Genomic DNA, 27,201 nt, shown 5'->3' with positions numbered 1-27,201 from the left:
AGTAGTTGTCAAGTCTTAAACCCCGCCCATTTCTACAATTTCTCTTCTTAAAATTTGACTTTAAACCTAACCTTAACCACACTGCTAACAGTATGCCTGACCTTGAAAGGTTCACATTTAGTAAACTAGCTATGCTTTTGAGGCTTGTGTTGCAGATCTGCATAAAATATGGAGTCTGTGGTTGTGGGTCTGTTGCGTTTAATCTATTGTGTTTTTATGCTAGGCCTCCTTCATACATTTTATGCTAGTCACACCTGCATACAAAACTGTATGCACAGGATGCTGATTTCAACAGTCAGTGTCTCAAGCATTGTACCATGAGTCTCTGACTGCTGAAATCCCCATGACCTGTCCTTTTTATCACAATCATTGCAAGGTCAAAAATCACTCCAATATTTTATTTAAAAACTTGCCTATTTGTGAGCAGGTTATTACCTTGTATAAGGAAGATGATTTGGCTCTAGACAACCTACACATACTGATCAACACCAACAAAGCTGTATACTTGACCTTGTTATATCATATGTTCTTCAACTCAATCAACATTAGCATGAATTGCCTCCTGCATCACATCCTGAATTATTTAAGCAAACAATGTTTGTTACTTGTTGTTGTTGTTGTTGTTGACAAGCAAACCCTCTTTCGCACACGTACACACACGTATACATGTTGATTCATTCAGCTACTCCTTCACTCCCCATTTTCTGTCCCCGTTCGCTGCTTTAGATGTAGGGTTGCGGGAGGCAGGCGTAACCAAACAAACACAGTCGCTCTCCCTCTACATAAACCCCATAACCCTCCTCACATCTGTGTTTCAGCTCTTTGTGCTGCACTGAGAACACTGATTCCTTATTCCTTCCACTCTGAATACAGGGATCCTCTCCTCTCACAACCCAGGATCCTAGGATTGATACTACAGCAGATCTTTAAAGATGACACCCACACCAACTGTAACTCTCAACACCGGGGCCAGCATGCCTATCGTAGGCTTGGGGACATGGAGGGTAAGATAAAGCGAAATTGTGTTTCTTCTAGTCATCTTGCATGGATGGCGTTGATCATTGTTGAACTGAACTCATGGAATCAACAATAGGCAGTTAACTGTTTCTTTCCTTTGGCAGCTACCGGTATGTTTATGTTCAAATAAATGACAGTCTTCTCATTTGCCATATATCCTGAGAGTTTTAATGAACTATGATGATGACCAAGATGAAGCATCTTATTTTTGCACCAATGTTTTACTGTCACACTTGGAATTGCGGTTTAGCCTATACTTGAATTTACCAACATAGGTAACTAAATTATGGCCTAACTCTGTGATATTAATGATGAGGATTATATTATACAGTGTAATCATACATCTATCATGATGAGTATTTCTACAGTATTCTGTAACCTTTCTGACAGAGGCTTAAATCAAGTGTGAGGTAACCACAATAGAACACAATATATAGCCCTAATCTGTAATTCCTCAATCCCTGTGCAGGCAGATGCGGGCAAGGTAGCAGAGGCAGTGAAAGCGGCCATCTCTGCAGGCTACAGACACATAGACGGAGCCTACTATTACCAGAATGAGGATGAGGTCGGGGATGGCATTCACACCATGATTGGCCAGGGGGTGGTGAAGAGAGAGGAGCTTTTCGTCGTCAGTAAGGTGAGGACGATTATCGACTTGGTCACTGTGTCAAAAAGTGGAAAACGTGTCAAGAATCATTAGTCATGTTTGTAGATTTGGTCATATGATTTCCCACTAGACGCCAGGCAGACAAAGAGCTCCATACGGGCTGAAGGCATGTCATGTACATGCTCTCTGTATAGTCACCAATGTCATGCTAGTACTATCATTTGTTCTGGGTGCACTCTCACTCAACTGCCACACGTCACCATGACACTTCAATTTGTCCATAGGATAATATTGGCATTTAAATTGTATTTCAACATGCACTGCAGCAGTCTAATATAACTGTTTCTCCCAAATAGCTGTGGTGTACTCTCCATCAGAAGTCTATGGTGAAGGGAGCCTGTCAGAAGACTCTGAGTGACCTCAGACTGGACTACCTGGACCTCTACCTAATACACTCCCCGATGTGCTTTCAGGTACTGTGTGTGTCTGTGTCAATAAAATGACTCTATCAGCTTTAAAACTGTCCCTGGTTAAGAGCGAGAAGACCATTGTCCCTGTGACTGATCTGTTTGTCAATGCAGCCTGGAGAGAATCTATTTCCTTTTGGTGAAGACGGACAAGTAATCGCAGGTGACAGCAACTTCCTGGACACTTGGGAGGTAAGGAAAACAAAAATGGTATACTGTATTTCAAAACAAACATCCCCGACACCAGCGAACAAGATTATACCGTAAGATATTTGACCGTTTACCGAGCTAGATCTTGACCTATTGAATAGGCTATGGAGGAGCTGGTGGATGCTGGACTGGTCAAGGCTATCGGTGTCTCCAACTTTAACAAAGACCAGATTGAATCCATCCTGAACAAGCCAGGCCTCAAGTATAAACCTGCCAACATACAGGTACTGTAGTCTGTGGTGATCAAGACAGACAAAACCAGTCAATACAGTTTGTATCAAGGCATTATTGCCCCCCATCTCTGTATTCCCAACACCTCATCTTTGTATTTGTCCCTTCAGGTTGAATGCCACCCCTATCTGACTCAGGAGAAGCTGATCAACTACTGTCACTCTAAAGGCATCTCAGTGACAGCCTACAGCCCTCTGGGCTCCCCAGACAGACCATGGTGAGATAGATCACACTTTAAGATATTCCTGATGTGTATACAGTCACTTTGGATCAAATAGAAGGTTCAAGAATTAAATACACTCAACCTGTACACTGAAATGATTGAAAACATGCATTGTGTTTAATTGGTTATTGACAACGTTTCAATGAGTGCGTGCAGTGTCGGACCCTACTCTTTCCCTAGATTTTTTTTCAGGCCCCACCCACCACAAACAATGACGTGTGTTTGACTTCACGTCAACACAAAATAAATTACATTTTCAACAGGGCAAAACCTGGTGAGCCGTCCCTGCTTGAGGACCCAAAGATAAAGGCCATCGCTGTTAAGCACAATAAGACCACAGCACAGGTATGAGTGAAACAACACTTTCCCCTAATTCTGCCTTTAGTGACATACAAGATTTGATCCTGTATTTTATGCCTTATCCAGAAATATTGAATTACACCAACAATGAAAGAAATCGTCTGAGGATGGTGCTGGACCATCTGACAGAAAAAGAAAAGAGGACACTTTGATGAAAAGGTTCAAATCCAGGCATGTCACATGACTGCACCAAACACAGGGTCCTGGCTATAGGGAATACGAAGGGCAGAACAAACAGTATTCTCAACCATGCTTACTCCTGTGAAGTTCTGAATTTTCAACAAAAGTCCATTCAAGTTGAGGTTAATGTGGCTGATATACCACTCTTCAAAGAACCTTACAGTACAAGTATATATGGTGATAGGCTAATCATTGTTTATAAATCTATGTATGAAATGGGATATTGGTCTCTTGTGTAGCATTTACAGAAAACAGCTAGGGATTGTCAAGGTTTTGGCTGCTGTTTTCCCAAGACACGTAACGTAAGAATAACGTAAGAATCATTGTTTTGAAACCACGTCGTCGGGGTGTGGTGGTCCAACACTCACATGGTAACAGTTACATTATTTGGCTGGGTAAAAGGAGTCTTGGTCTAGGGCCAGTTAAGGGACCAATCCCTGTTCTTATCTCCACAGGTCCTTATCCGCTTTCAAATCCAGAGGAATGTGATTGTCATTCCCAAGTCGGCTACGCCCTCCCGGATCAAGGAAAATTTCCAGGTATTTTTTGACAATTACAATTGTGACTGGAATCGATTCAATAAAATATATATATTTTATACTTCAAATAAAATGTTTCACTTTATTGAACTTTGGCAGTGTATTTTCCATTCAAATATAACTGCCTAGATAGAGATGTGGAAACCACTAAGTTCTAAGGGCGTGCTTACACAGAATTCTGAAGAGGTTCTAGGTTCAAATCTCCTCTCTTGTCTGTTTCAATGTCAAATATACGAAGAGCGGTATTCTAAGTGTGGAAGAGCTGTTGGCTCTGGTAAGAATCTTACCTCTGATGTACAGAGTTGTAGGTTGGATCCCAGGCTCAGCTCCTGAATGTAGTTGCGTTCACTCTGGGATAGTTGGAAGGCTGTCAGAACTCATGGTGATAAATACCTGGTGTCCCCTCCTGGAAAAAGTGGGCCCTTAGTTTTAAATGAAGACGTGCCTATATTTAAACAAAGTTCACACTTTTTCCAGGAGTGGTTTAGCCCGTCCGCTTGTCACGCTCTTCCAGCCAATGCCAGTGCCCTCCGGGCATCAAATGTGTGGCAGCCACTCCCTGAAGTGGCCTTGGCTCACTGACCAGCAGAGTCCTCAGTAGCCAACCATGCTCAAGAGCCAGCACAAGAGTTCAAACGTACAACCTTGTGCTTTGGGGGGAAAGATCCTTACACCAGAGCCACAGACCCCTTCACACTTGTTACCCTTCTTTGTAGTGTACGAAACATTAGGAACACCTCCCTAATTGAGTTGCACCCCCCCTCAGAACAGCCTCAATTCGTCAGGGAATGGACTCTACAAGGTGTTCGAAAGTGTTCCACAGGTATGATGGCCCATGTTGACTCCAATGCTTCCCACAGTTGTGTCAAGTTGGCTGGATGCCTTTTGGGTGGTGGACCATTCTTGATACACACGGGAAACCGTTGAGCGTGAAAAACCCAGCAGTGTTGCAGTTCTTGATATACTCAAACCAGTGCGCCTGGCCCCTATTACCATACCCCGTTCAAAGGCACTTAAATATTGTCTTGCCCATTCACCCTTTGAATGGGCAAGACAAAGTGACATCAGGCGAGTAGTTTTGAACCTACATGCAAGGCAGGGATTTAACCTGGGAGCCACTGACACCTTCACCTTTTCTTTTTGTATATTTCACATTGAGAGTTGCACGCAAAAAGAGAAATTGTGGGATTTGAACCCACAACCTCTTGGTTTCAAGGCAGGGACGTAACCCCAGAGTCACTGTTTCCTTCACACTCCTAAATTGTTATTTTGTCGCCTTCAAACAGGTGTCCGATTTCAAGTTAAGTCCCGCAGACATGAAAGTCATCCTTGGTTTCAACAGGAACTGGAGAGGATTCGCTATGGAATGGTGAGTCCAGAGTTCCAGAGTGTCTAGATGCGGACTTCGACTCTTTCTCTTTCACCTGTTCTTCCCTGACGTACCCTCCTCCTCGCTGCAGGGGCAACAAGCACAAAGACTTCCCTCTGCATGCAGAGTACTGAAACCTCAGAGTGGAACTGGAGCTAAAGACAGAGAAAGGACACTGACCTGACACCCATTCCTAGTGCCCGTCTTCCTGTCTGTGAAAAACACTGGGGACATACAGCGAGAAGTCCAGTAGTTGTATATAGACTCAACCACTACTTTGACATTGTTCATGAGAGACAGGAAAGTTCAGGAGGCGAACAGAACGTCCACAGAAAATGTCAGTGTGATGTAACAAGTGGGAAATAGTGCCTATTTCCCACTTAGATGTCATGTATTTCTACATATTTGAAACAAGATTCTAATCCTGAAATATAAACTGCTATCTGACTACCTTGATCTATGAATATCATCTGCATATATAATAAGAACACAGTATTAAGTCAATGAGAAGTGCTTTCTCATCCTGTAAGGCAAGGAGTGTGAATGACTCATTCTAGGCCAAAGGACTAAGCATTTGAGTGAAAGAGTGTTCAACAACATATCTTCATGAACATAGCTTATCCTAATAGTACATTGACCTATGTTCATGAAGATATGTTGTTGAACACTCTTTGGCCATTTTTATCTCTGAAACAAAAATGAAACATCTCACAGTTGATATGTAATACTGTACATCACACACACACACACAATGTCCATGTACCACTGTGGCATTTCTGAAACGTACTTCCGTAAGACCAGGTATGACATACCCAGCTCCTATGGTTGAACTATGAATTCCTATGGTTAACATCAATTCTTTAAAGTCATACGATTATATATGGCCTGTAAAACAAACTCGGTCATGTGAGAAGCCACAAACACTGTATTGTGCGTTAGGAAATCTGGCACCTTGGATTTGCTACAGTATCAAACCAGAAACCAAAAGCTTTTTTATACTTCATTAATATCGATCCTATGTCAAATTATGTTTCCATGATTGTTGAAAAAATAATGACCATTGTGCATTAGGCTATGAAAGAAGGCAATAATATAGGTCAGAGTGTATATCTCATGAGAAATACAATAGTGCAACACACAGATACTAAAATCACAGTATGTATGGGTATTCGCTAGCACAAGAGGGTATTCGCAAGAAACTAGCTCAAGGGTGGCTATTTCTGCACATTGTCTTAACGGGAGAAATAAGAATGAATCTGAACGAGAACAGAGAGAGGGCAGACATCAGAGATGTAAATTTGTGAATCCACTGTTTCCTTAAAATTCAGCACTGAATGGGTAGTCCTTGTGCTTCATGCTCCTGGGTGACAAAGTAAAACAAAACACCATTCAGAGACAGTACAGTTTTTCACATGTTCAGAAATCAAATAAACATGAAGTATATTTGAATTCAAAGAAAAGTAACAGCATAATAAACATAGCTGTCATCATCACATTAAAATGATGATTCGACTGAAATTTGACTTCATAATACTTATTTAAACAGTTTGAGCCTCCGCAGAGAGAGTGTATACTATAAAATACAGTACATGGGTCAAAATAAACCACGTAGGGTCTCACCCTTTCATTGGGCAGACTCTCCAGTGCCTGCTAAAGCTCAGAATGGTCTTCATTTCCTCATCGCTCAACAGAAAGTCAAACACCTGCATGGTTCAAAAAGACAATTACCCCAAAGCCACACGTGTGAACTAAATCAGATGACACACCTCTTCAAATAATGGAGAATTTATGGGAGATAATACCTTGATATTCTCCTGGATACGTGTGGGGGTGATAGACTTGGGAATCACAATCGTGTTCCATTGGATATGGAAGTGGATCAGGACCTGAAGTGAGGATGACAGAGAGGAAAGTGGACATGTAAATGAGATCCCAGGTTAAAGAAAATATCAGTACGGTTCGGGTTGGCTCGATAGTGTGAAAAGGGTATTAGAGTACAGTACCTGGGCAGAGGTCTTCTTGTGCTTCTCAGCGATGGCCTTGATGTTGGGATCCTCCAGCAGCGAAAGGTCCCCTGGTTTGAACCTGTTATTAACACACAGTGTTACAATCTTTTCACAGGGACAACTGTAAATGGCTGTGTATGTTCAGAATTCATATACAAGGTGAATGTACACTGACTATACCAAACATTAGGAACACCTTCCTAATATCGAGTTGAAATATTGGATTTAACAAGTGACAAGGGATCATAGCTTTCACCTGGTCAGTCTGTGTCATGGAAAGGGCAGGTGTTCTTAATGTTTTGTATACTCAGTGCATATCTCTCAGGTATTATTAGTTGAAGTATATGCCCTCACCATGGTCTGTCTGGGGCAACCAGGGGGCTGTAGGCGGTCACAGAGATGCCTTTAGAGTGACAGTAGTTGATCAACTTCTCCTGGTTCAGATAGGGGTGACATTCAACCTGGCAGTAGAAATAATTAGTGAGGTTATTCACTTCACATACAGTTCTTATTACAACACATGGGATGTACTGTATTATAAGATAATTAGTGGTGGTATTTTATCCTGATAAAGATACAGAATTAAATGATATGGTGGATTACAAATAATTTTTTATTTTATTTTGAATTAAGACCCTTTGTGTATTACGGTCAAATAAGCCCCCAAAAAGTGTTGCTGTTTATTCAGGAAGCCTGGGAAGTTGTTCAGTATGGTGACAATAGAAAGCACAAGAGGGTCCGTCCACTCAAATAATCAGATTGATATGTACCCGTTAATCAGGATGTCTATTGGGATAGATGTGCCTGGAAAACCGCAGTAAGGTCACCAAAGCATTGCTGCCTTGCCTCAGGGAAAGAGGCTGACTATAAGGCACTAAACAGGCCTTTACCTGACCAAGCGGTCACTGTGAATAAGACAATGGGGCAGGGATATTGACAACGAGGCCTCTGCCATTTGAGGGAGGGTTTAAAACAAGCGTCGGGTGCTCAGTGTCCTGAAAAGTCTCATTTAGAAGAAGGTTGAGGGATACAAGATACAATTAACGTCACATAAGAATATAGGATCAGCATTGTGTGCTTCACAATGTATTGTGTTGATCCCAGGCTTGTGAGCTTTTTGAGTGACTATCGCCATCAGTAAACACTCCTTCAGTAATGAAGGAAAGTCAGTACCTGGTTGTTGGCAGGTTTATACTTGAGGCCTGGCTTGTTCAGGATGGATTCAATCTGGTCTTTGTTAAAGTTGGAGACACCGATAGCCTTGACCAGTCAAGCATCCACCAGCTCCTCCATAGCCTAGTATACAGCACAACAGGTCAATATGGCATCCCCAATATGTGATAAATAACAATAAACTCAGGGTTGTATTCATTAGGGCACACAACGGAAAACAAAAATGAGCATTTCTTATTGGACCAGGTAGTCACTGTTTCAGTCCGTTTGGTGTCTAATGAATATAACCCAGTTGAAGTGATGTTCAATTGAAGAGAACTGTACACTGTCCTATAGTGTCTTAGAGGACGCGTCCTCTCGCACTGACTCACCTCCCATGTCTCCAGGAACTTGGACCCATCGTCGATATTATTTCCATTGCTGTCCGTAGGGAAGAGGGCCTCTCCAGGCTGCGCAACAACGATAGCAATTAGAAAAGTCACAAGACACTCTTACAGCTCCATAAACCTGGGGAATTCAAATCTGGACCTTGAAGCCAGTTCTACTGCCGATTCTCATTCTTCCTCTCTTATCGGGGACTGATTTAGACCTGGGACATTATCAGGTAGAACAGAAAACAGCAGCACTCCATACCTCCAGGCGTGGATTTGCCATGAACCAATGGAGCCTACGTGAGCAAAAAAGCTACACGTGAGATAGTGTTAAAATGGTATTAGTCTCACCTGGAAGCCCATGGGCCAGTGTATCAGATAAAGATCCAGGTAGTCCAGTTTGAGATCACTGAGAGTCTTTTGACAGCCTTCTTTCACCATAGACTTCCCATGGAATGTGCACCACAGCTGAAAAGAGAACATGCTTGACTTGCGTAACTACCACCCAATTTCCTCAATTCAACCTAAACCACAGATTCACTAGCCAAGATTTGATCACTTCAATTATATAGCCTTGATAGCAAGTTCGTTATTTTAAATAGCATATTAAGGAGTGGTTCAACTTCTCACTGCAATGTCAGTGGTACAAACTTGAGACCAGAGATAACTGTACTGCAAGACAGTGACATTGCATCTCACCTTGCTGACCACGAACAGCTCCTCTCTCTTCACCACCCCCTCCTTGACCATGGCATGAATGCCCTCTCCCACCTCTGTCTCGTTCTGGTAGATGAAGGCCCCATCGATGTGCCTGTAGCCTGCAGCTATGGCCGCCCTCACCGCATCAGTTACTTTAGCTGGGTGGGAGTGGTACTGCGGAGGGAGCAGGAAACAGAATGATTATTTCTTTCAAATGATTCAACTACAACATTATCAAGGTCTTCAGCAGCCAATCGGCAGTTGAAGGCGTGCTTAGGACGCTAAAGGTGCGTTACGGATACGGCGGTGGGATGAAATCATCAGGGACAACAGCCCCTTCTGGGATGGGGGAGGTGTTCCCAGGAGGGATTTTGGAAAGATAACTGGAGATCTACATAGTAAGTTGCAGCTGCAGTGTGTTTAGCAGTGCATATAGTATGGTACAGCTACATGGATAGATGTCAGTCATTGATTCTGGTAGTATTAATAAGTATGGATAAATTCAGGGTGTCTAGCAGGTTGATCATCGTGGTACTTTTTGGTAGTAAGTATACAGGCATATATTATGGTGCATGGTGAAATAAGTATAGCTAGCTGTAATTGTAATGGCGTAGCAGATAAAGAAAAAAAGCATTATCGGTCTTTACCTGGCTAAAAGAGAAGGAATATTGTTTACAGGAAACTCATTCTACAACTACAGATGAGGTTGTGTGGAAAAGGGACTGGGAGGAAGAAATGTTTCTGTCACGGGCAAAGAAACTCAAAAGGGGGTGATGATATTAACTAACAATAATTTCGATCCGAATGTACACACTGTCCAAACAGATCTGCAAGGAAATGTGGATCCTTTTAAATATGCTATTGGGGCCTCCCGGGTGGCGCAGTGGTCTAGGGCACTGCATTGCGCTAGCCACTGCGGGCCGGGCGCAGTGCGCGCTAACCAAGGGGGCCAGGTTCACGGTGTTTCCTCCGACACATTGGTGCGGCTGGCTTCCGGGTTGGAGGCGCGCTGTGTTAAGAAGCAGTGCGGCTTGGTTGGGTTGTGCTTCGGAGGACGCATGGCTTTCGACCTTCGTCTCTCCCGAGCCCATACGGGAGTTGTAGCGATGAGACAAGATAGTAATTACTAGCGATTGGATACCACGAAAATTGGGGAGAAAAGGGGGTAAAATAAAAAATAAAAAAATTATATATATATATATATATATGCTATTGGACCATAAACAGATTTGTCTCATTAATCTTTATGGTCCAAATAACGATGATTCACGCTTCATAGAAACTATTTATAACAATCTATCGATCTCACAGTTAAGTACTTCAATGGACAGTAATGGAAATCACAAAAAAACGTTCACCCTCATGCACTTAAGGAGACCACGACAACCATGGACACATTAGAACTAGTGGATTTATGGAGGCTTAAAAACCATGACCTACTGAGATATACATGGAGGAGGCTTAAAATCAATCTAGTCGTCTACTTTCTTGTGTCCTCGCTTACACCAAAAGTTTAAAGAGTGTTGATGGGATTTAGAATTGGATCGCACTCTAGCAACTCCTTGAGGCGGGCCAAGCGCCTGCAAGCTGACTTGGTCGTCAGTTTAACAGTATTTCCTCCGACACATTGGTGCGGCTGGCTTCCGGGTTAAGCGGGCGGGTGTTAAGAAGTGTGGTTTTGTGGGTCATGTTTCGGAGGATGCATAGACTTGACCTTCGCCTCCTGAACTCGTTGGGGAGTTGCAGCAATGAGACATGATTGAAATTGGGAAGAAAAAGGGGAAAGTACAAAAATAACAAAAAATGTAAATAAAACACTACCATAGAAGCACAGAGTAAGTTAGAAGAAAAACAAAAAGAACTGCAGAAACTTACTCAAGAACGATCAAGTGTAATATAAACTGAGTATACTAAACATTATGAACACCTTCCTAATATTGAGTTGCATCTCAGAACAGCCTCAATTCGTCGGGGATGGACTCTATAATGTGTCGAAAGCGTTCCACAGGGATACTGGCCCATGTTGACTCGAATGTTTCCCACAGCTATGTCAAGTTGCCTGAATGTCCTTTGAATGGTGGACCATTCTTGATAGACACGGGAAACGGTTGAGCGTGAAAAACCTAGTAGCATTGCAGTTCTTGACACAAGCCGGGGTGCCTGGCACCTACTACCATACCCCATTCAAAAGGCACCGTGACAAAGGCACCTTCTGAATGGCAGACATACACAATCCATGTCTCAAGGCTTAAAAACCCTTTAACTTGTCTCTTCCCCTTCATCTGCACTGATTGAAGTGGATTTAACAAGTGACATCAATAAGGGATGATAGCTTTCACCTGGTCAGAGCTTTCACCTGGTCAGAGCAGGTGTTCTTAATGTTTTGAACACTCAGTGTATTACAAAAATAAAGAAAACTGGATGGAAAAACGCAGCAGATTATTTTAGAATTTTCAACGTAAAAAACATGAGCTGGTGCACACCCAGAAAAAAGTTGTTTGTGTGGAAGTGCTGACTAATGGCAAATAAACTATTAACTATCAAAATAAATAGAGTCGCAGACTCCATATATAAACTCCCAGTAATTTATTGTGTATTTACCAACGTTTCGGCATCACAGTGCCTTCTTCGGGGTAATGTCATGAATACTTGAACCAGGTTATGTAGACAAACAGTGCAATTAGTGCAACCAATGACAATAGTGATGGGTGTGTCATACTGTAAAAAAAAACAATAGTTTATGGGATATTAAATATATTAGGCTATTGTTATCATATAGAAACATAATTGAATATTGTACATAATATTTGCATCAACATACATTATTGTTTAATTCAATTTCATTTCATATTTGTTACATATAATCTTTTGTTTCAACCTTAATGCATAATAAGCATCATCAACAGGGGGAACATATTAGGTTTATGCTAATAAGCTGTAAAACAAATATATCAATATATAATACTTGTTCATAAAATAAATGATTGTTTATAAGAAATGCCTGAGATCAAAGTCAATATTCAGACCACTAGGGGTCAATGTTTTTAGATAGGATATCCAGTAAGCCTCCCTTTGTAGTAGTAGGATCTCGATGTTACCTCCTGGCTGACAAATCATAAGAGGGTGATTTACAGAGATACAGTAGGTGGAATGGGCTGAGAGCAGCTGAGGGGTGGGTTCAAAATACCATGATCTATAAATGTTGTGACTGAAAATACTATATACAGTGAATTCAGAAAGTATTCAGACCCCTTGACCTTTTCCACATTTTGTTACGTTACAGCCTTACTCTAAAATTGATTAAATAAAAACATATACACACAATACCCCATAATGACAAAGCTAAAACAGTTTTTTTTGACATTTTTGCAAATGTATAAAAAACTAAAACAGATACCTTATTTACATAAGTATTCAGACCATTTGCTATGAGACTCGAAATTGAGCTCAGGTGTATCCTGTTTCCATTGGGCATCCTTGAGATGTTTCTATAACTTGATTGGAGTCCACCTGTGGTAAATTCAATTGATTGGACATGATTTGGAAAGGCACACACCTGTCTATATAAGGTCGCACAGTTGACAGTGCATGTCAGAGCAAAAACCAAGCCATGAGGTTGAAGGAATGGTCTGTAGAGCTCCGAGACAGGATTGTGTCGAGGCACAGATCTGGGGGAAAGGTACCAAAACATTTCTGCAGCATTGAAGGTCCCTAAGAGCACAGCGGCCTTCATCATTCTTAAATGGAAGAAGTTTGCAACCACCAAGACTCTTCCTAGAGCTGGCTGCCCGGCCAAACTGAGCAATTGGGAGAGAAGGACCTTGGTCACGGAGGTGACCAAGAACCTGATGGTCACTCTGACGGAGCTCCTGAGTTCCTCTGTGGAGATAGGAGAACCTTCCAGAAGAACAACCATCTCTGCAGCACTCTACCAATCAGGCCTTTATGGTAGAGTGGCCAGATGGAAGCCACTCCTCAGTAAAAGGCTCATGACAGCCTGCTTGGAGTTTGCCAAAAGGCACCTAAAGGACTCAGACCACGAGAAACAAGATTCTCTGTTCTAATGAAAACAAGATTGATCTCTTTGGCCTGAATGCCAAGCGTGGTGGTGGCAGCATCATGCTGTGGGGATGTTTTTCAGTGGCAGGGATTGGGAGACTAGTCAGGATTGAGGGAAAGCTGAACAGAGCAAAGTACAGAGAGTTCCTTGATGAAAATCTTCTCCTGAACACTCAGGACCTCAGACTAAGGCAAAGGTTCACCTTCCAACAGGACAACAAACTGAAGCACACAGCCAAGACAACGCAGGAGTGGCTTCGGGACAAGTCTCTGAATATTCTTGAGGGGCCCAGCCAAAGCCCGGACTTGAACCCGATCAAACATCTCGGGAGAAAACTGAAAAGAGCTGTGCAGCGACGCTCCCCATCCAATCGGACAGAGCTTGAGAGGATCTGCAGAGAAGAGTCGGAGAAACTCCCCAAATACAGGTGTGCCAAGCTTATAGCGTCATACCCAAGAAGACTCAAGGCTGTAATTGCTGCCAAAGGTGGTTCAACGAAGTATTGAGTAAAGCGTCTGAATACTTATGTAAATGTGATATTTCATTTTTTAATATAAATTAGCAAAAATGTTTAAAAAAAACTGTTTTTGCTTTGTCATTATGGGGTATTGTGTGTAGATTGATAAGGATTTTTTTTTTTTTTTATTGAATTTTTTAAAATCAATTTTATAATAAGGCTGTAATGTAACAAAATGTGGAAAAAGCCAAGCGGTGGGTGGGTGGATGTGTGTATGTATGTGTATGTTAGAGGTCGACCGATTATGATTTTTCAATGCCGATACCGATACCGATTATTGGAGGACAAAAAAAGCCGATACCGATTAATTTAAATTATTATTATTATTTTTTTTAAATATATATATATCATACACACACACACACACATTTTTGTAATAATGAAAATTGCAACAATACTGAATGAACAATGAACACTTTTATTTTAACTTAATATAATACATAAATACACACACGCACACAGCTGTAGTGACAATGATACTGAAGAGTCTGCTTAGGAGACAAATACTCTCAACTGTTTGAATAAAAATAGAGTTTAAGTTACCTGTGATGAATGTTGAAAACGAAAACTTTAATTTCTATATGCAGGAAATCCTATTTTAATAATGGGCATGGTAAGAATTGACAACTAAAGTGCGAGTCATAATTCCCATGACACCTAGCAAAATCTGAAAAGCGTTTCCTTCATTTATTCCATAGGATATTTTTAGATTCACTTAAAATAAGGTCTGTGTTTCATGTAGGCTTACATCACCGTGCCAATTTTATAACTGTGTAGATATCCATAGGACAAGGTAACTCTGATCAATATTGGCTAAATATAAGCGAAGATAAAAAAAATTGTAGAGTGGATTAATGAAAATATGTTGACAAACATTACCTTATCGTAGTGAGATTTACACGGGTATCAAAACGTCGAGGCGGTTTAAGCCTGCACGAAACACAGACCTTATTTGAAGTAGATCAAGACATTCTCTATGGAAGACATGAACGGTAAAATAACGAAGGAACCCCTTTCAAATTCAGCCTCAAGTTATTACAGGAATTATAACGCGTCGACTATTTCTCTCTAAACCATATACCTTTGACTAATCCGGAAACTATCACCTCGAAAACAAAACGTTTATTCCGTTCCATATTTTATCTAACGGGTGGCATCCATGAGTCTAAATATTCCTGTTACATTGCACAACCTTCAATGTTGTCATAATTACGTAAAGTTCTGGCAAATTAGTTCGCAAAGAGCCAGGCGGCCCAAACTGTTGCATATACCCTGACTCTGCGTGCAATGAACGCATGAGAAATTACACAATTTCACCTGGTTAATATTGCCTGCTAACCTGGATTTCTTTTAGCTAAATATGCAGGTTTAAAAATATATACTTGTGTATTGATTTTAAGAAAGGCATTGATGTTTATGGTTAAGTACACATTGGAGCAATGACAGTCATTGATTGATTGTTTTTTATAAGATAAGTTTAATGCTAGCTAGCAACTTACCTTAGCTTACTGCATTCGCTAACAGGCATGCTCCCCGTGGAGTGCAATGAAATAAATCAATGCAAGATTGGATCCCCCGAGCTGACAAGGTTAAAAATCTGTCGTTCTGCCTCGTTTCCTAGGCCGTCATTGAAAATAAGAATGTGTTCTTAACTGACTTGCCTAGTTAAATAAAGATTTTTTTTTAATCGTCAAATCGGCGCCCAAAAATACCGATTTCCGATTGTTATGAAAACTTGAAATCGGCCCCGATTAAACGGCCATTCCGATTAATCGGTCGACCTCTAGTATGTATGTATGTATGTATGTATGTATGTATATATCTCTATCGGATGTGTTTAAGTACTATGTATCCAGATGTAATGTGTCAAATAGCAAAATATAGTTATGTAACTACTGTGTAAAAAAAAGTTCCATGTATGTAAATTGTACATGTAACAAAAAAAGAAAAAGCAGTAAAAACACAATAATGTTTGTCCTCCAAAGAGGGAATGGAGGATGGTCCAATAATAAATACAACATTATATATATATATATAAAATGCAGTAACCGGCAAATGTCCCTTGTGGATTCAAATGTATACAGACTTGATCACAAGATATTGCACAAAAGGGATTTGTGACTTTTATTGATACAGCTATGAGGAAATGGGTGCAGCCTTTCAACGACAAAATCACAGGACCAAGGCTAAGCAAATCTTTATTGTAACAGAAACTATGGGGTTTATTGCCTATTCCTAAAAAGAGTTCACATATCTTGACTAGCTAATATTTTGACAATACAGTAGGGCAGGCTATATAAAAATCTCAAATCGAACAAATCTCATTGCTCATTTTATGGAATTACAGCTGGCTCCTGGTTATGTTATTGTCGAGAGCGTGATAAGTAACGTAAACTCATGTAAACTCGTACATCGCCTTGGTCCGTACAATTTACCTTATTTTAGCGCCCCCAAAACGCAATACTTCCAGATCAACTGTAATTTCAATACCATTGTAAAGCACAATTTCTTCCCTTTCCAACATAATTCATGCCGAGACCTTCATGCCGCCCATTTCTGCATAATTCAAGAAGGCAATGAGCTCCTTCGGGTCTTTTTAAAAATGGCGGGTGGGGAAGTGAAACTAATGCGTTATAGTGAGAAAGACAGATGTCGTGTGGGAAAATTGCTTTTTTGATCTGTCCAACTTATCAACTTATCGCCTCTAAAATGTAAATAAAAAAACTATAAAGAGTTTATATAATGTGTCATTACATACCTATTTGAAGGTTTGTGTCGAATTTGAATCGGGTTTTTAGAGCGGTGCTAAATTGATCTTACAAGTAAACAGCGGCTTTGAGAATGATGATCGCATGCAATGATGACGAAGAAAATGACTAGGTATCCCCCCTTACCCCCGTCACTGTCCATTTCTTGTTTTTAAAGGATGAGGGAAGTGCTACACCTGGTGGAGAGAGATTGTAAAACCGAAATAGTTGCTTTATGCGTGCTGTACGTTACGACATGACACGTCAAGATGTAACGGAGGGTCAGTTTTTTCTACTTTTCTCCAATACTATAGAGCTATTACCATGTCGATCAACGCTTGAATAGAAACCTAGTTCACACCCCCGATTTTGAAGTCAACACAGTCCCATTAGTTTTCTTTGTAGCCTCGTTTGAATGTCGCGGTTACGCACATTTGTACGGAATGGGGTGAGTTTACGTTAGAGATAAGTAACATTACTTGAAAAGATATTATAATTGCATAACGGAAGAGAGAAAGCTACGTATTCATATGTCATAAATGCATAGCATTCTGTAATTTCCAAAGTTGCTCAAAGACCAAGAACTCAAAAAGTTGGACCTAGCTAGCTAGCTAGTAGTATAGCTAGCTTTCTTGGCAAAATACAAGTAAAGGGGATTACTTGCTAAATTTAGAACGAACCTTCCACGTCCCGAGACCGAGAATGGGCATGTCTGCACCGGTGTTCAATTTCACGGATGTTGCCATCTTCCTCTTTGTTGCAAAATATACCTTTAGATACTTTGTTGCATTTGCAGTGTGCTAGTCCCGAGTGTGCTAGTCCAACCTCAAGTGCAGTGCAAAGTTCAGACTACGAATGGTACAGCAGCCAGCACATATTGGTTATATATTACGTCTGGAATTCTATTTAGCAAAACATCTTGGACAACAGTGCCACCCTCTATCAATGATTTTACAATGGCAGAGATGAGTCGCTTCAGACTACTTTGACATAAACCTGCAGATGGATTTGAAATGTTTCCAGAATACGAATACGTTCTTTGTAAAACAGAACCAAAATAGTTTAACAGCATTTTCACAAATGGAATAATCATTGCCGCCCCCCCCCCCCCCCCCCCCACACCTTGAATTGCACATTTGCATCTTATCAATTTGTTTCTGAAACTTAATCAAAAACGTTTGCTTTACCTCTAGCATTATGTGTAACAAGCACTAGAGGGAGACATTACCACACCGTTCAGCTGGCAATCAAACGCTAAAAGGGGAAATTGCAAAAGTTACGAATTTTTTTACTTAAAAATGCATATACCCATTGATTCTTGAATAATATAACTTAAATGCCTCGTGAGCTTAGTTAAATTGTCTTACCGCATCAGAACCCAAAATATAAGCTTGTTTTTACTTTTGTTTGTAAACACTGTAATGCCTCAAACACTGGCAGTTGAAGCTGTCTTGGATGCAGTTTTTGCCATCTCCTCTAGGCTGCTTAGTACCCGCTCATACTGCCCTAGCACAGCTCTAATAGCAGTATTCCAGTATTCAGTGGGTAACAGAAAATATGGGGTTTATTGCCTATTCCTAAAAAGAGTTCACATATCTTGACTAGCTAATATTTTGACAATACAGTAGGGCAGGCTATATAAAAATCTCAAATCGAACAAATCTCATTGCTCATTTTATGGAATTACAGTTGGCTCCTGGTTATGTTATTGTCGAGAGCGTGATAAGTAATGTAAACTCACGTGAACTCGTACATCGCCTTGGTCCGTACAATTGACCTTATTTTAGCGCCCCCAAAACGTAATACTTCCAGATCAACTGTAATTTCAATACCATTGTAAAGCACAATTTCTCCGCTTTCCAACAGAATTCACGCCGAGACCTTCACGCTGCCCGTTTCTGCATAATTCAAGAAGGCAATGAGCTCCTTCGGGTCTTTTTAAAAATGGCGGGTGGGGAAGCGAAACTAATGCGTTATAGTGAGAAAGACAGATGTCGTGTGGGAAAATTGCTTTTTTGATCTGTCCAACTTATCAACTTATCGCCTCTAAAATGTAAATAAAAAAACTATAAAGAGTTTATATAATGTGTCATTACATACCTATTTGAAGGTTTGTGTCGAATTTGAATCGGGTTTTTAGGGCGGTGCTAAATTGATCTTACAAGTAAACAGCGGCTTTGAGAATGATGATCGCATGCCAAGATGACGAAAAAAATGACTAGGTATCCCCCCTTACCCCCGTCACTGTCCATTTCTTGTTTTTAAAGGATGAGAGAAGTGCTACACCTGGTGGAGAGAGATTGTAAGACAGAAATAGTTGCTTTATGCGTGCTGTACGTTACGACATGACACGTCAAGATGTAACGGAGGGTCAGTTTTTTCTACTTTTCTCCAATACTATAGAGCTATTACCATGTCGATCAACGCTTGAATAGAAACCTAGTTCACACCCCCGATTTTGAAGTCAACACAGTCCCATTAGTTTTCTTTGTAGCCTCGTTTGAATGTCACGGTTACGCACATTTGTACGGAACGGGGTGAGTTTATGTTAGAGATAAGTAACGTTACTTGAAAAGATATTATAATTGCATAACGGAAGAGAGAAAGCTAACGTATTCATATGTCATAAATGCATAGCATTCTGTAATTTCCAAAGTTGCTCAAAGACCAAGAACTCAAAAAGTTGGACCTAGCTAGCTAGCTAGTAGTATAGCTAGTTTTCTTGGCAAAATACAAGTAAAGGGGATTACTTGCTAAATTTAGAACGAACCTTCCACGTCCCGAGACCGAGAATGGGCATGTCTGCACCGGTGTTCAATTTCACGGATGTTGCCATCGTCCTCTTTGTTGCAAAATATACCTTTAGATACTTTGTTGCATTTGCCGAGTGTGCTAGTCCCGAGTGTACTAGTCCAACCTCAAGTGCAGTGCAAAGTTCAGACTACGAATGGTACAGCAGCCAGCACATATTGGTTATATATTACGTTTGGAATTCTATTTAGCTAAACATCCTTGACAACAGTGCCACCCTCTATCAATGATTTTACAATGGCACAGATGAGTCGCTTCAGACTACTTTGACATAAACCTGCAGATGGATTTGAAATGTTTCCAGAATACGAATACGTTCTTTGTAAAACAGAACCAAAATAGTTTATCAGCATTTTCACAAATGGAATAATCATTGCCGCCCCCCCCCCCCCCCCCCCCCCCCACACACCTTGAATTGCACATTTGCATCTTATCAATTTGTTTCTGAAACTTAATCAAAAACGTTTGCTTCACCTCAAGCATTATGTGTAACAAGCACTAGAGGGAGACATTACCACACCGTTCAGCTAGCAATCAAACGCTAAAAGGGGAAATTGCAAAAGTTACGCATTTTTTTACTTAAAAATGCATATACCCATTGATTCTTGAATAATATAACTTAAATGCCTCGTGAGCTTAGTTAAATTGTCTTACCGCATCAGAACCCAAAATATAAGCTTGTTTTTACTTTTGTTTGTAAACACTGTAATGCCTCAAACATGGTTAAAACTATCACTTAGATTTTATGGATGCTCAGTCCTTGCATCCATAGCTCTGTCTATGAATTTGAGAGTGGTAAAATTTCTCTAGCCCCAATCCCTAAGCTATTTACCAATTCAGGGGCTGTGGGACCGCTTTCTTATTGTTTGAACTGCAGATTGCACCTTTAACTGGCATATTATGGATACTACACCTCGGAATACTGCTCTCCAAGGAAAAATCGAAATTATGCATTTAGTGATACATGCATGAAGTCAAAAGGTTAAATTCTAATATGGTATTGATACTAAGATTTTTATATTTGTGTGAAATGTGAGGAAGAGATGTGGTCAAGAAAGAAAAAAACATTGCATTGCCATCAATAATCTTATTTTAAAAAATAAGAAAAAGCCTAAAGCATGTGATTAGGGGGTATAATATAGACTAGTCTTTAGTCCACTCAACACAAATATAAACGCAACATCTAAAGTGTTGGCCCCATGTTTCATGACCTGAAATAAAAGATCCTGAAAATGTTCCATATGCACAAAAATCTTATTTCTCTCAAATGTTGTGCACAAATTTCTTTTTGTCCTTTTGTCCTTGTTAATGAGAATTTCTCCTTTGCCAAGATATTCCATCCGTCTGACAGGTGTGGCATATCAAGAAGCTGATTAAACAGCATGGTCATTACACAGGTGCACCTTGTGCTGGGGACAATAAAATACAACTCTAAAACGTGCCGTTTTGTTACACAACACAATGCCACAGATGTCTCAAGTTTTGAGGGAGTGTGCAAGTGAAATGCTGACTGCAGAAATGCCCACCAGCGCTATTGCCAGAGAATTTAATGTTCAGCCGTCTCCAACGTAATTTTGGAGAATTTGGCAGTACATCCAACCGGCCTAATAACCACAGACCACGTGTAACCACGCCAGCCCAGGACCTCCACATCCGGCTTCTTCACCCGCAGGATCGTCTGAGACCAGCCACCCGGATAGCTGATGAAACTGAGTTTGCTTCACCGAAGAATTTCTGCACAAACTCTCAGAAACCGTTTCAGGGAAGCTCATCTGCGTGCTCGTCGTCCTCACCAGGGCCTTGACCTCTCTGCTGTTCGGCATCGTAACCGAATTCAGTGGGCAAATGCTCACCTTCGATGGCCACTGGCAAGCTGGAGAAGTGTGCTCTTCACAGATGAAAAGGCCCCAAAGCACGGAATGAAATTCTGAACATCACGACCAATACAGTCATTCGAGCCATTGCAGCTGAGATTAGGTCTCTTCCGATTGTACCAAATCTATTGTGTTATTTTCTACTACATTCCTTTCACATTTCCATAACCTTCAAAGTGTTTCCTTTAAAATGGTACCAAGAATATGCATATCCTTGCATCAGGGCCTGAGCTACAGGCAGTTAGATATGTCATTTTAGGCAAAAATTGAAAAAAGGGGGTAATCATTATTTTTCTAAAAATCTCTGTCTTGAAACATGTGCAATGTGAATGTGTGGAGCCTACTGTACGTATCGAATAGTTATTCCCCACCATGAAGAATAAGCCAAACCCCAAAAGGCAACCAAATGATGAAAAAACAACCCACCAATTTTGTCAAAGTCAGACAAAACCTCACAGACATTTAAATGAGCCGTTCAAAATTCTGAAAAGGACGTACTGAAAGAAAAAAGAAAAATAAGAAAAGAAACAAGAAACAGAAAAGTTATCAGAGCCACTGTCTGTGTACCTCACAATGGCTCTCGCTGAAGTTTGTGTCTCTTCTGATCTTCTCCCAGCTGGACTTCTGATTTCCACCCCGTCTCCTCTGATCTGCCTGCAGACATCCGACAGCCTTTTGCCAGCCTGTGAGCTGTCAAAGTACCCCTGGAATCAAACGCCCAGCCATCACATCTCCATGCTCTGGCATGATCAAAGAGGCACAGGTAAGCCAGACATGGAGCCACATACAATTGCCATCTAAAAAGGCAGAACATTTTCATTTTTTAACGTTTATCTTTTGTGTAACTTGACTAGGCTGAGATGACACAGCTCCTGGAGAACAGAGTCAATGCATCGATCAGAATCAAGGACAAGAGGTTGATCAGTTTTGAAGATAAGAGAGATTAGTTAATCTTGATCTGACTGTCTCTAGGAAACTTTTGGACAAAAAGTTCAACACTTGTAGTGAGTTGTCTGAACACTCTGAAGAATTTGAATTTAAGATGGAATTTTCATCACCTTCCATCTAAAGTTCATGTTTAAGTCATTCACTAAATACATATATATATATACTGTCACTGTCTCATCCATGTCAAGATACGCTTGATATGAAATACAATATACCTACTATTACCTATGTTAAAGTACAGGCAAGCATATATAGACAAAGAGAAATATGGACAGAGAACACACACACACACACACACACACACACACACACACACACACACACACACACACACACACACACACACACACACACAGGCTATTGACCATCACACATTATTGACCCAGGATTCCTTTCCGATGCCCCTAGTGATCTACTGATCTCCAAGTCTGGCCTCCCTGATGTGTATGGTTATAATGGGGTCTCTGTGGGCCGGTGGCCATGCTTCCCTTCTTCTCCCTGCTCCCTACCAGAGATCACACACTAAATCTTTGAGTCCTGACCTGTCCTGGAGAGATCAAACAGTATCTCTGTGATCGGCTCGCCGGGCCTCCTCTCTCTCTCTCCGACTCTGTCTGTCTGCCAGGGTGCACTGGGTCATCCCTGTCCACACAGAGGTAATACTGAGTGTCAGCTCCTGCTGAGTTCAACCACATACCATACATTCTGTCTACGGACTAAACACAGCATAGGAGATATTGTCATCAGGCTTTTATTAAAAATCTCTACTGGAATCAATGGAAAATGATTTTCATCAAAACAAAATCAAATCAAATCAAATCATCTACATGCTTTTAGTATAGATCTTCACTGGAAATACCAGGAATACTAGCAATCTCAACTGGGTTAATAGACAATGAACACTAACAAAGCAGTTATTATTGAATTGGGTCTGATCAATGTGAATCAAATTAAAGCAGTGGATTATCATCTTCTGAGAAAAGTTATTGCGGGAAAACACATAACAATGTAGAAACATAGAAACAGAAACATTGTAGAAAGTCAATGGTTCATGAAATACAAACGTGTCTCTTTCTTTAAGCGTTTGATGGAATTCTGGCTGGACAATCAGACCTTGATGATGATACTTGAGTTCTCAGAAAGAAGAGGAGAGAGGTCATATAAAGACATGCAACAAGTAGTCTGCACTATCCACCTCACCATCACACAGAAGAGCTCCTCTGTCCAGTGGGACGCCTGCTGCCCCTCTCAGAGCTGGGCGACCTTTCACCTCTGCTGGGCACTGAGGCAGACACGAGCCTCTGAGTGTCTGCTTCCATCGTCTGCCCACTCCCTCCCTGTGTGTTTGTAATGCGGTGTGTGTGCGTTCGGAGTGTGTGTGTTTGTGTACGGTCCGTGGATCATCCAAAGCCACGGGCCTCTCCTGGCCACTCCTGGCCCCTCAAACAAGGCAGAGGCTTCAGCTTGATTAACCACTTAGTTCATCCTCTCAGACAGAATACTGCAGGGAGAAAGCAGAGTAATGAAGTGCTTCTCTGACGCCTTGAATTTTTGGGGTTCAATATTGTTTGCTCCCTGTGAATAATCTGAAGATGTTTATTTTTCATCAAAACAAGTGACCCTCCATGTCCCTCTCTCGTCAGCCCTAACTGGTGTGAATAAACATAATCAATATAGTATATATTTTGAGAGGGAATTGGAGGCTTTTTCCCTCAAATCACTTCTGATGGGCTGTTCGTCTTTCTAATTATGTAGATTATACTGTGTGTGTCAGACATGGGCTCAACAGACGTGGAATAGAAGAGTGCTTTGCCTTTGTACCGGACGGAACAGAGTGTCAGAGTTCCACAAAGGTTGGCAATTACGTTCTCCTGTGTGCTTCTTTGTTCATGAGAAGAGGAACTGCACTCGACAGACAGACATGGATAGACTGTCTCAAGAATGATTGAGGGTTGAGGAGTCGAGACTTAGTTGAAAGTCAAGTAGCTGTGCAGAGCCTGCAGTCTAGCAGCAACACTGACGGCTAGACACATATACCAATCCTGGTTCAATTCCCACATCCACTTTTCTTACTGTTCTCCTACTTGTCTGTTTCCAACTGTCTAAATAAAGTGCAAAATGACAAAATAATATCAAGTAACTGCTGTCAGTAATTCTCTTTCATGATATCAAATTGTCTCTATAAATGAGTTTTAGTATGAATGTAGGTAATGTATCTGACTTTCAGGACTTCAAATAGCCCCGTTTACTGTAAACAATATTCTGTTCAAAATTTTCACAAACATCCCTCATTGAGGAAATAGATGACACATCAAAAACTGAAAAATTCACCTGGAACTCTTCCAAAAAATTCCACCACTTTCGATCAGCCCTCCAAACGGCTCAAACTCCTCTGTCCTAACAATGGAACCCTCTTCCATTGTTAGGAGTGAGTTATGTGACACACATTCAACAGTATACATAGCGTGATGACTTGTCAAAATCTGTGGGTGATTATTTCTGTCCAAGATATGCCCAACCAAGGATTTGACGTATCAACTTCCCTTTGCACTCCGCTCCAATAGACACAAAAGAGGAAACGGGGTTTGGTTAAATATCTAAGGCCCTTTCACTTGCCCATCCAGGGCTGATATCTAAATCTGAAGTTTCAGTACTAAATTATAAGACTCAATTGACTTCACCTCCAGACTTGCTACCCACTCCAAACACAGGTAGGCTATTCCATATAGGGCCAGGTTTCTTACTAATAACCAATAATCACAGATTTATCTAAACAGATATTTCTGATTTATAAATTGTAGCTAGCAAAGTTTTGTAGCAGTAGGCCTGTGTGATTTTCATTTGAATTGAATTTCATGATTTTGGATGATGATGGAATTCTGTACCTGCAGACTTGTCTGTGTTGCTTGAAGTAGGAGGTACATCAAACCACAGATCTAGGATGCTACCCTTGAGCATAAGGGGGGATGGAGTATCTGATCCTAGACGAGTGGTTGGATACAAATTCTACCTACTCTGGTCCTATCCATCCCTAACTTCTCCTCGAACCACATCCTGCTTAACAGGAAGTATCTTATTCAGGATGGATTGCTCTTTACAAACATAGGAAACATTTAAACGGTTGACACTTGTTGGGTATTTTTAAGTGATGGTTCTGATTGGCTATGCGATGTTGGGGAACTAAAATAACCCTATATGCTTTCTTTATTTAACCAGTTAAGAACAAATTCTTATTTAAAATGGCAGCCTACTGGGGAACAGTTCAGGGGTAAACGACAGATTCTTATCTTGTCAGTTAGGGGATTCGATCCAACAACCTTTCAGGTACTGGCCCAATGCTCTAACCACTAGGCTACCTGCTGCCCCAATATAAGTTCCATTTCAAAAGGTTGTCTATATAATGCCCTCATTAAAATGTATGCAGTAATGCTGAGGTTTACTGCCATTTGATTTTCTCCAAACAAAGAAAAAAAATCCTTCTCGTTTTGTGATTGAGAAGTATCAGGAAAGGAAATACAAATGTGAAATACTGCATTGCTTTGGAAGTTCACTATTAATTCCTCCTTGCGTATTCATTGTAAACTCAGCAAAAAAAGAAACGTCCTCTCACTGTCAACTGTGTTTATTTTCAGCAAACTTAACATGTGTAAATATTTGTATGAACATAAGATTCAACAACTGAGACAGAAACTGAACAAGTTCCACAGACATGTGACTAACAGAAATGGAAAATGTGTCCCTGAGCAAAGGGGGGGTCAAAATCAAAAGTAACAGTCAGTATCTGGTGTGGCCACCAGCTGCATTAAGTACTGCAGTGCATCTCCTCCTCATGGACTGCACCAGATTTGCCAGTTCTTGCTGTGAGATATTACCCCACTCTTCCAGCAAGTCAAGTTCCCGGACATTTCTGGGGGGAATGGCCCTAGCCCTCACCCGCCGATCCAACAGGTCCCAGATGTGCTCAATGGGATTGAGATCCGGGCTCTTCGCTTGCCATGGCAAAACACTGACATTCCTGTCTTGCAGGAAATCACGCACAGAACGAGCAGTATGGCTGGTGGCATTGTCATGCTGGAGGGTCATGTCAGGATGAGCCTGCAGGAAGGGTACCACATGAGGGAGGAGGATGTCTTCCCTGTAACGCACAGCGTTGAGATTGTCTGCAATGACAACAAGCTCAGTCCGATGATACTGTGACACCGCCCCAGACCATGACGGACCCTCCACCTCCAAATCGATCCCGCTCCAGAGTACAGGCTTCGGTGTAACACTCATTCCTTCGATGATAAACGCAAATCCAACCATCACCCCTGGTGAGACAAAACCGCGACTCGTCAGTGAAGAGCACTTTTTGCCAATCCTGTCTGGTCCAGCGATGGTGGGTTTGTGCCCATAGGCGACGTTGTTGCCGGTGATGTCTGGTGAGGACCTGCCTTACAACAGGCCTACAAGCCCTCAGTCCAGCCTCTCTCAGCCTATTGCGGACAGTCTGAGCACTGATGGAGGGATTGTGCGTTCCTGGTGTAACTCAGGCAGTTGTTAATGCCATCCTGTACCTGTCCCGCAGGTGTGATGTTCGGATGTACCGATCCTGTGCAGGTGTTGTTACACGTGGTCTGCCACTGCGAGGACGATCAGCTGTCTGTCCTGTCTCCCTGTAGCGCTGTCTTAGGCGTCTCACAGTCAGTATGGACATTGTAATTTATTGCCCTGGCCACATTTGCAGTCCTCATGCCTCCTTGAAGCATGCCTAAGGCATGTTCACGCAGATAAGCAGGGACCCTTGTATCTT

At 41.3% G+C, this 27,201-nt stretch overlaps 2 protein-coding genes and 1 pseudogene across 4 annotated transcripts in view; 2 read left to right on the top strand and 1 right to left on the bottom strand.

The window, feature by feature from the left end:
• The first annotated feature begins 932 nt into the window (after positions 1-932).
• Positions 933-5,527, top strand: LOC120032046 (aldo-keto reductase family 1 member B1-like). The gene is made up of 10 exons (XM_038977970.1): positions 933-1,004; positions 1,487-1,654; positions 1,981-2,097; positions 2,206-2,283; positions 2,403-2,525; positions 2,643-2,749; positions 3,019-3,100; positions 3,751-3,834; positions 5,121-5,203; positions 5,295-5,527. The coding sequence occupies exons 1-10, from the start codon at positions 933-935 to the stop codon at positions 5,335-5,337; spliced, it is 957 nt and encodes a 318-aa protein (XP_038833898.1). The 3' UTR covers positions 5,338-5,527.
• Positions 5,528-5,852: 325 nt separating this feature from the next.
• Positions 5,853-17,604, bottom strand: LOC120032045 (annotated as a pseudogene).
• The window catches only part of LOC120032043 (transcription factor EC-like), a 62,224-nt gene continuing 52,196 nt past the window's right edge, over positions 17,174-27,201 (top strand). Inside the window, exons 1-4 of one of the 3 annotated variants that reach the window (XR_005473782.1) lie at positions 21,972-22,224; positions 22,316-22,377; positions 22,818-23,065; positions 23,491-24,527. Coding sequence is in view for 1 of the 3 variants with exons in the window: in XM_038977969.1 (XP_038833897.1) it covers positions 22,207-22,224 (18 nt within the window). In the remaining 2 variants the exon portion in view is untranslated. Of the gene's footprint in view, positions 17,225-21,971; positions 22,225-22,315; positions 23,066-23,490; positions 24,528-27,201 lie in introns of those variants that run through there. The other 2 variants (XR_005473781.1, XM_038977969.1) reach the window with 2 other exon arrangements.

This window comes from Salvelinus namaycush, chromosome 38 (genome assembly GCF_016432855.1).
Source record: "Salvelinus namaycush isolate Seneca chromosome 38, SaNama_1.0, whole genome shotgun sequence".
Taxonomy (NCBI): Eukaryota; Metazoa; Chordata; class Actinopteri; order Salmoniformes; family Salmonidae; genus Salvelinus; species Salvelinus namaycush.
The sequence above is the reverse complement of the archived record's forward strand: the minus strand, read 5'-3'. Positions and strand labels throughout refer to the sequence as shown.

Coding starts and splice junctions, on each gene's coding strand:
- LOC120032046 (XM_038977970.1), top strand. CDS start 933: ATGACACCCACACCAACTGTAACTCTCAACACCGGGGCCAGCATGCCT. Junction 1,655..1,980: donor AGCTTTTCGTCGTCAGTAAG/GTGAGGACGATT, acceptor TCTCCCAAATAG/CTGTGGTGTACTCTCCATCA. Junction 3,835..5,120: donor GGATCAAGGAAAATTTCCAG/GTATTTTTTGAC, acceptor GCCTTCAAACAG/GTGTCCGATTTCAAGTTAAG.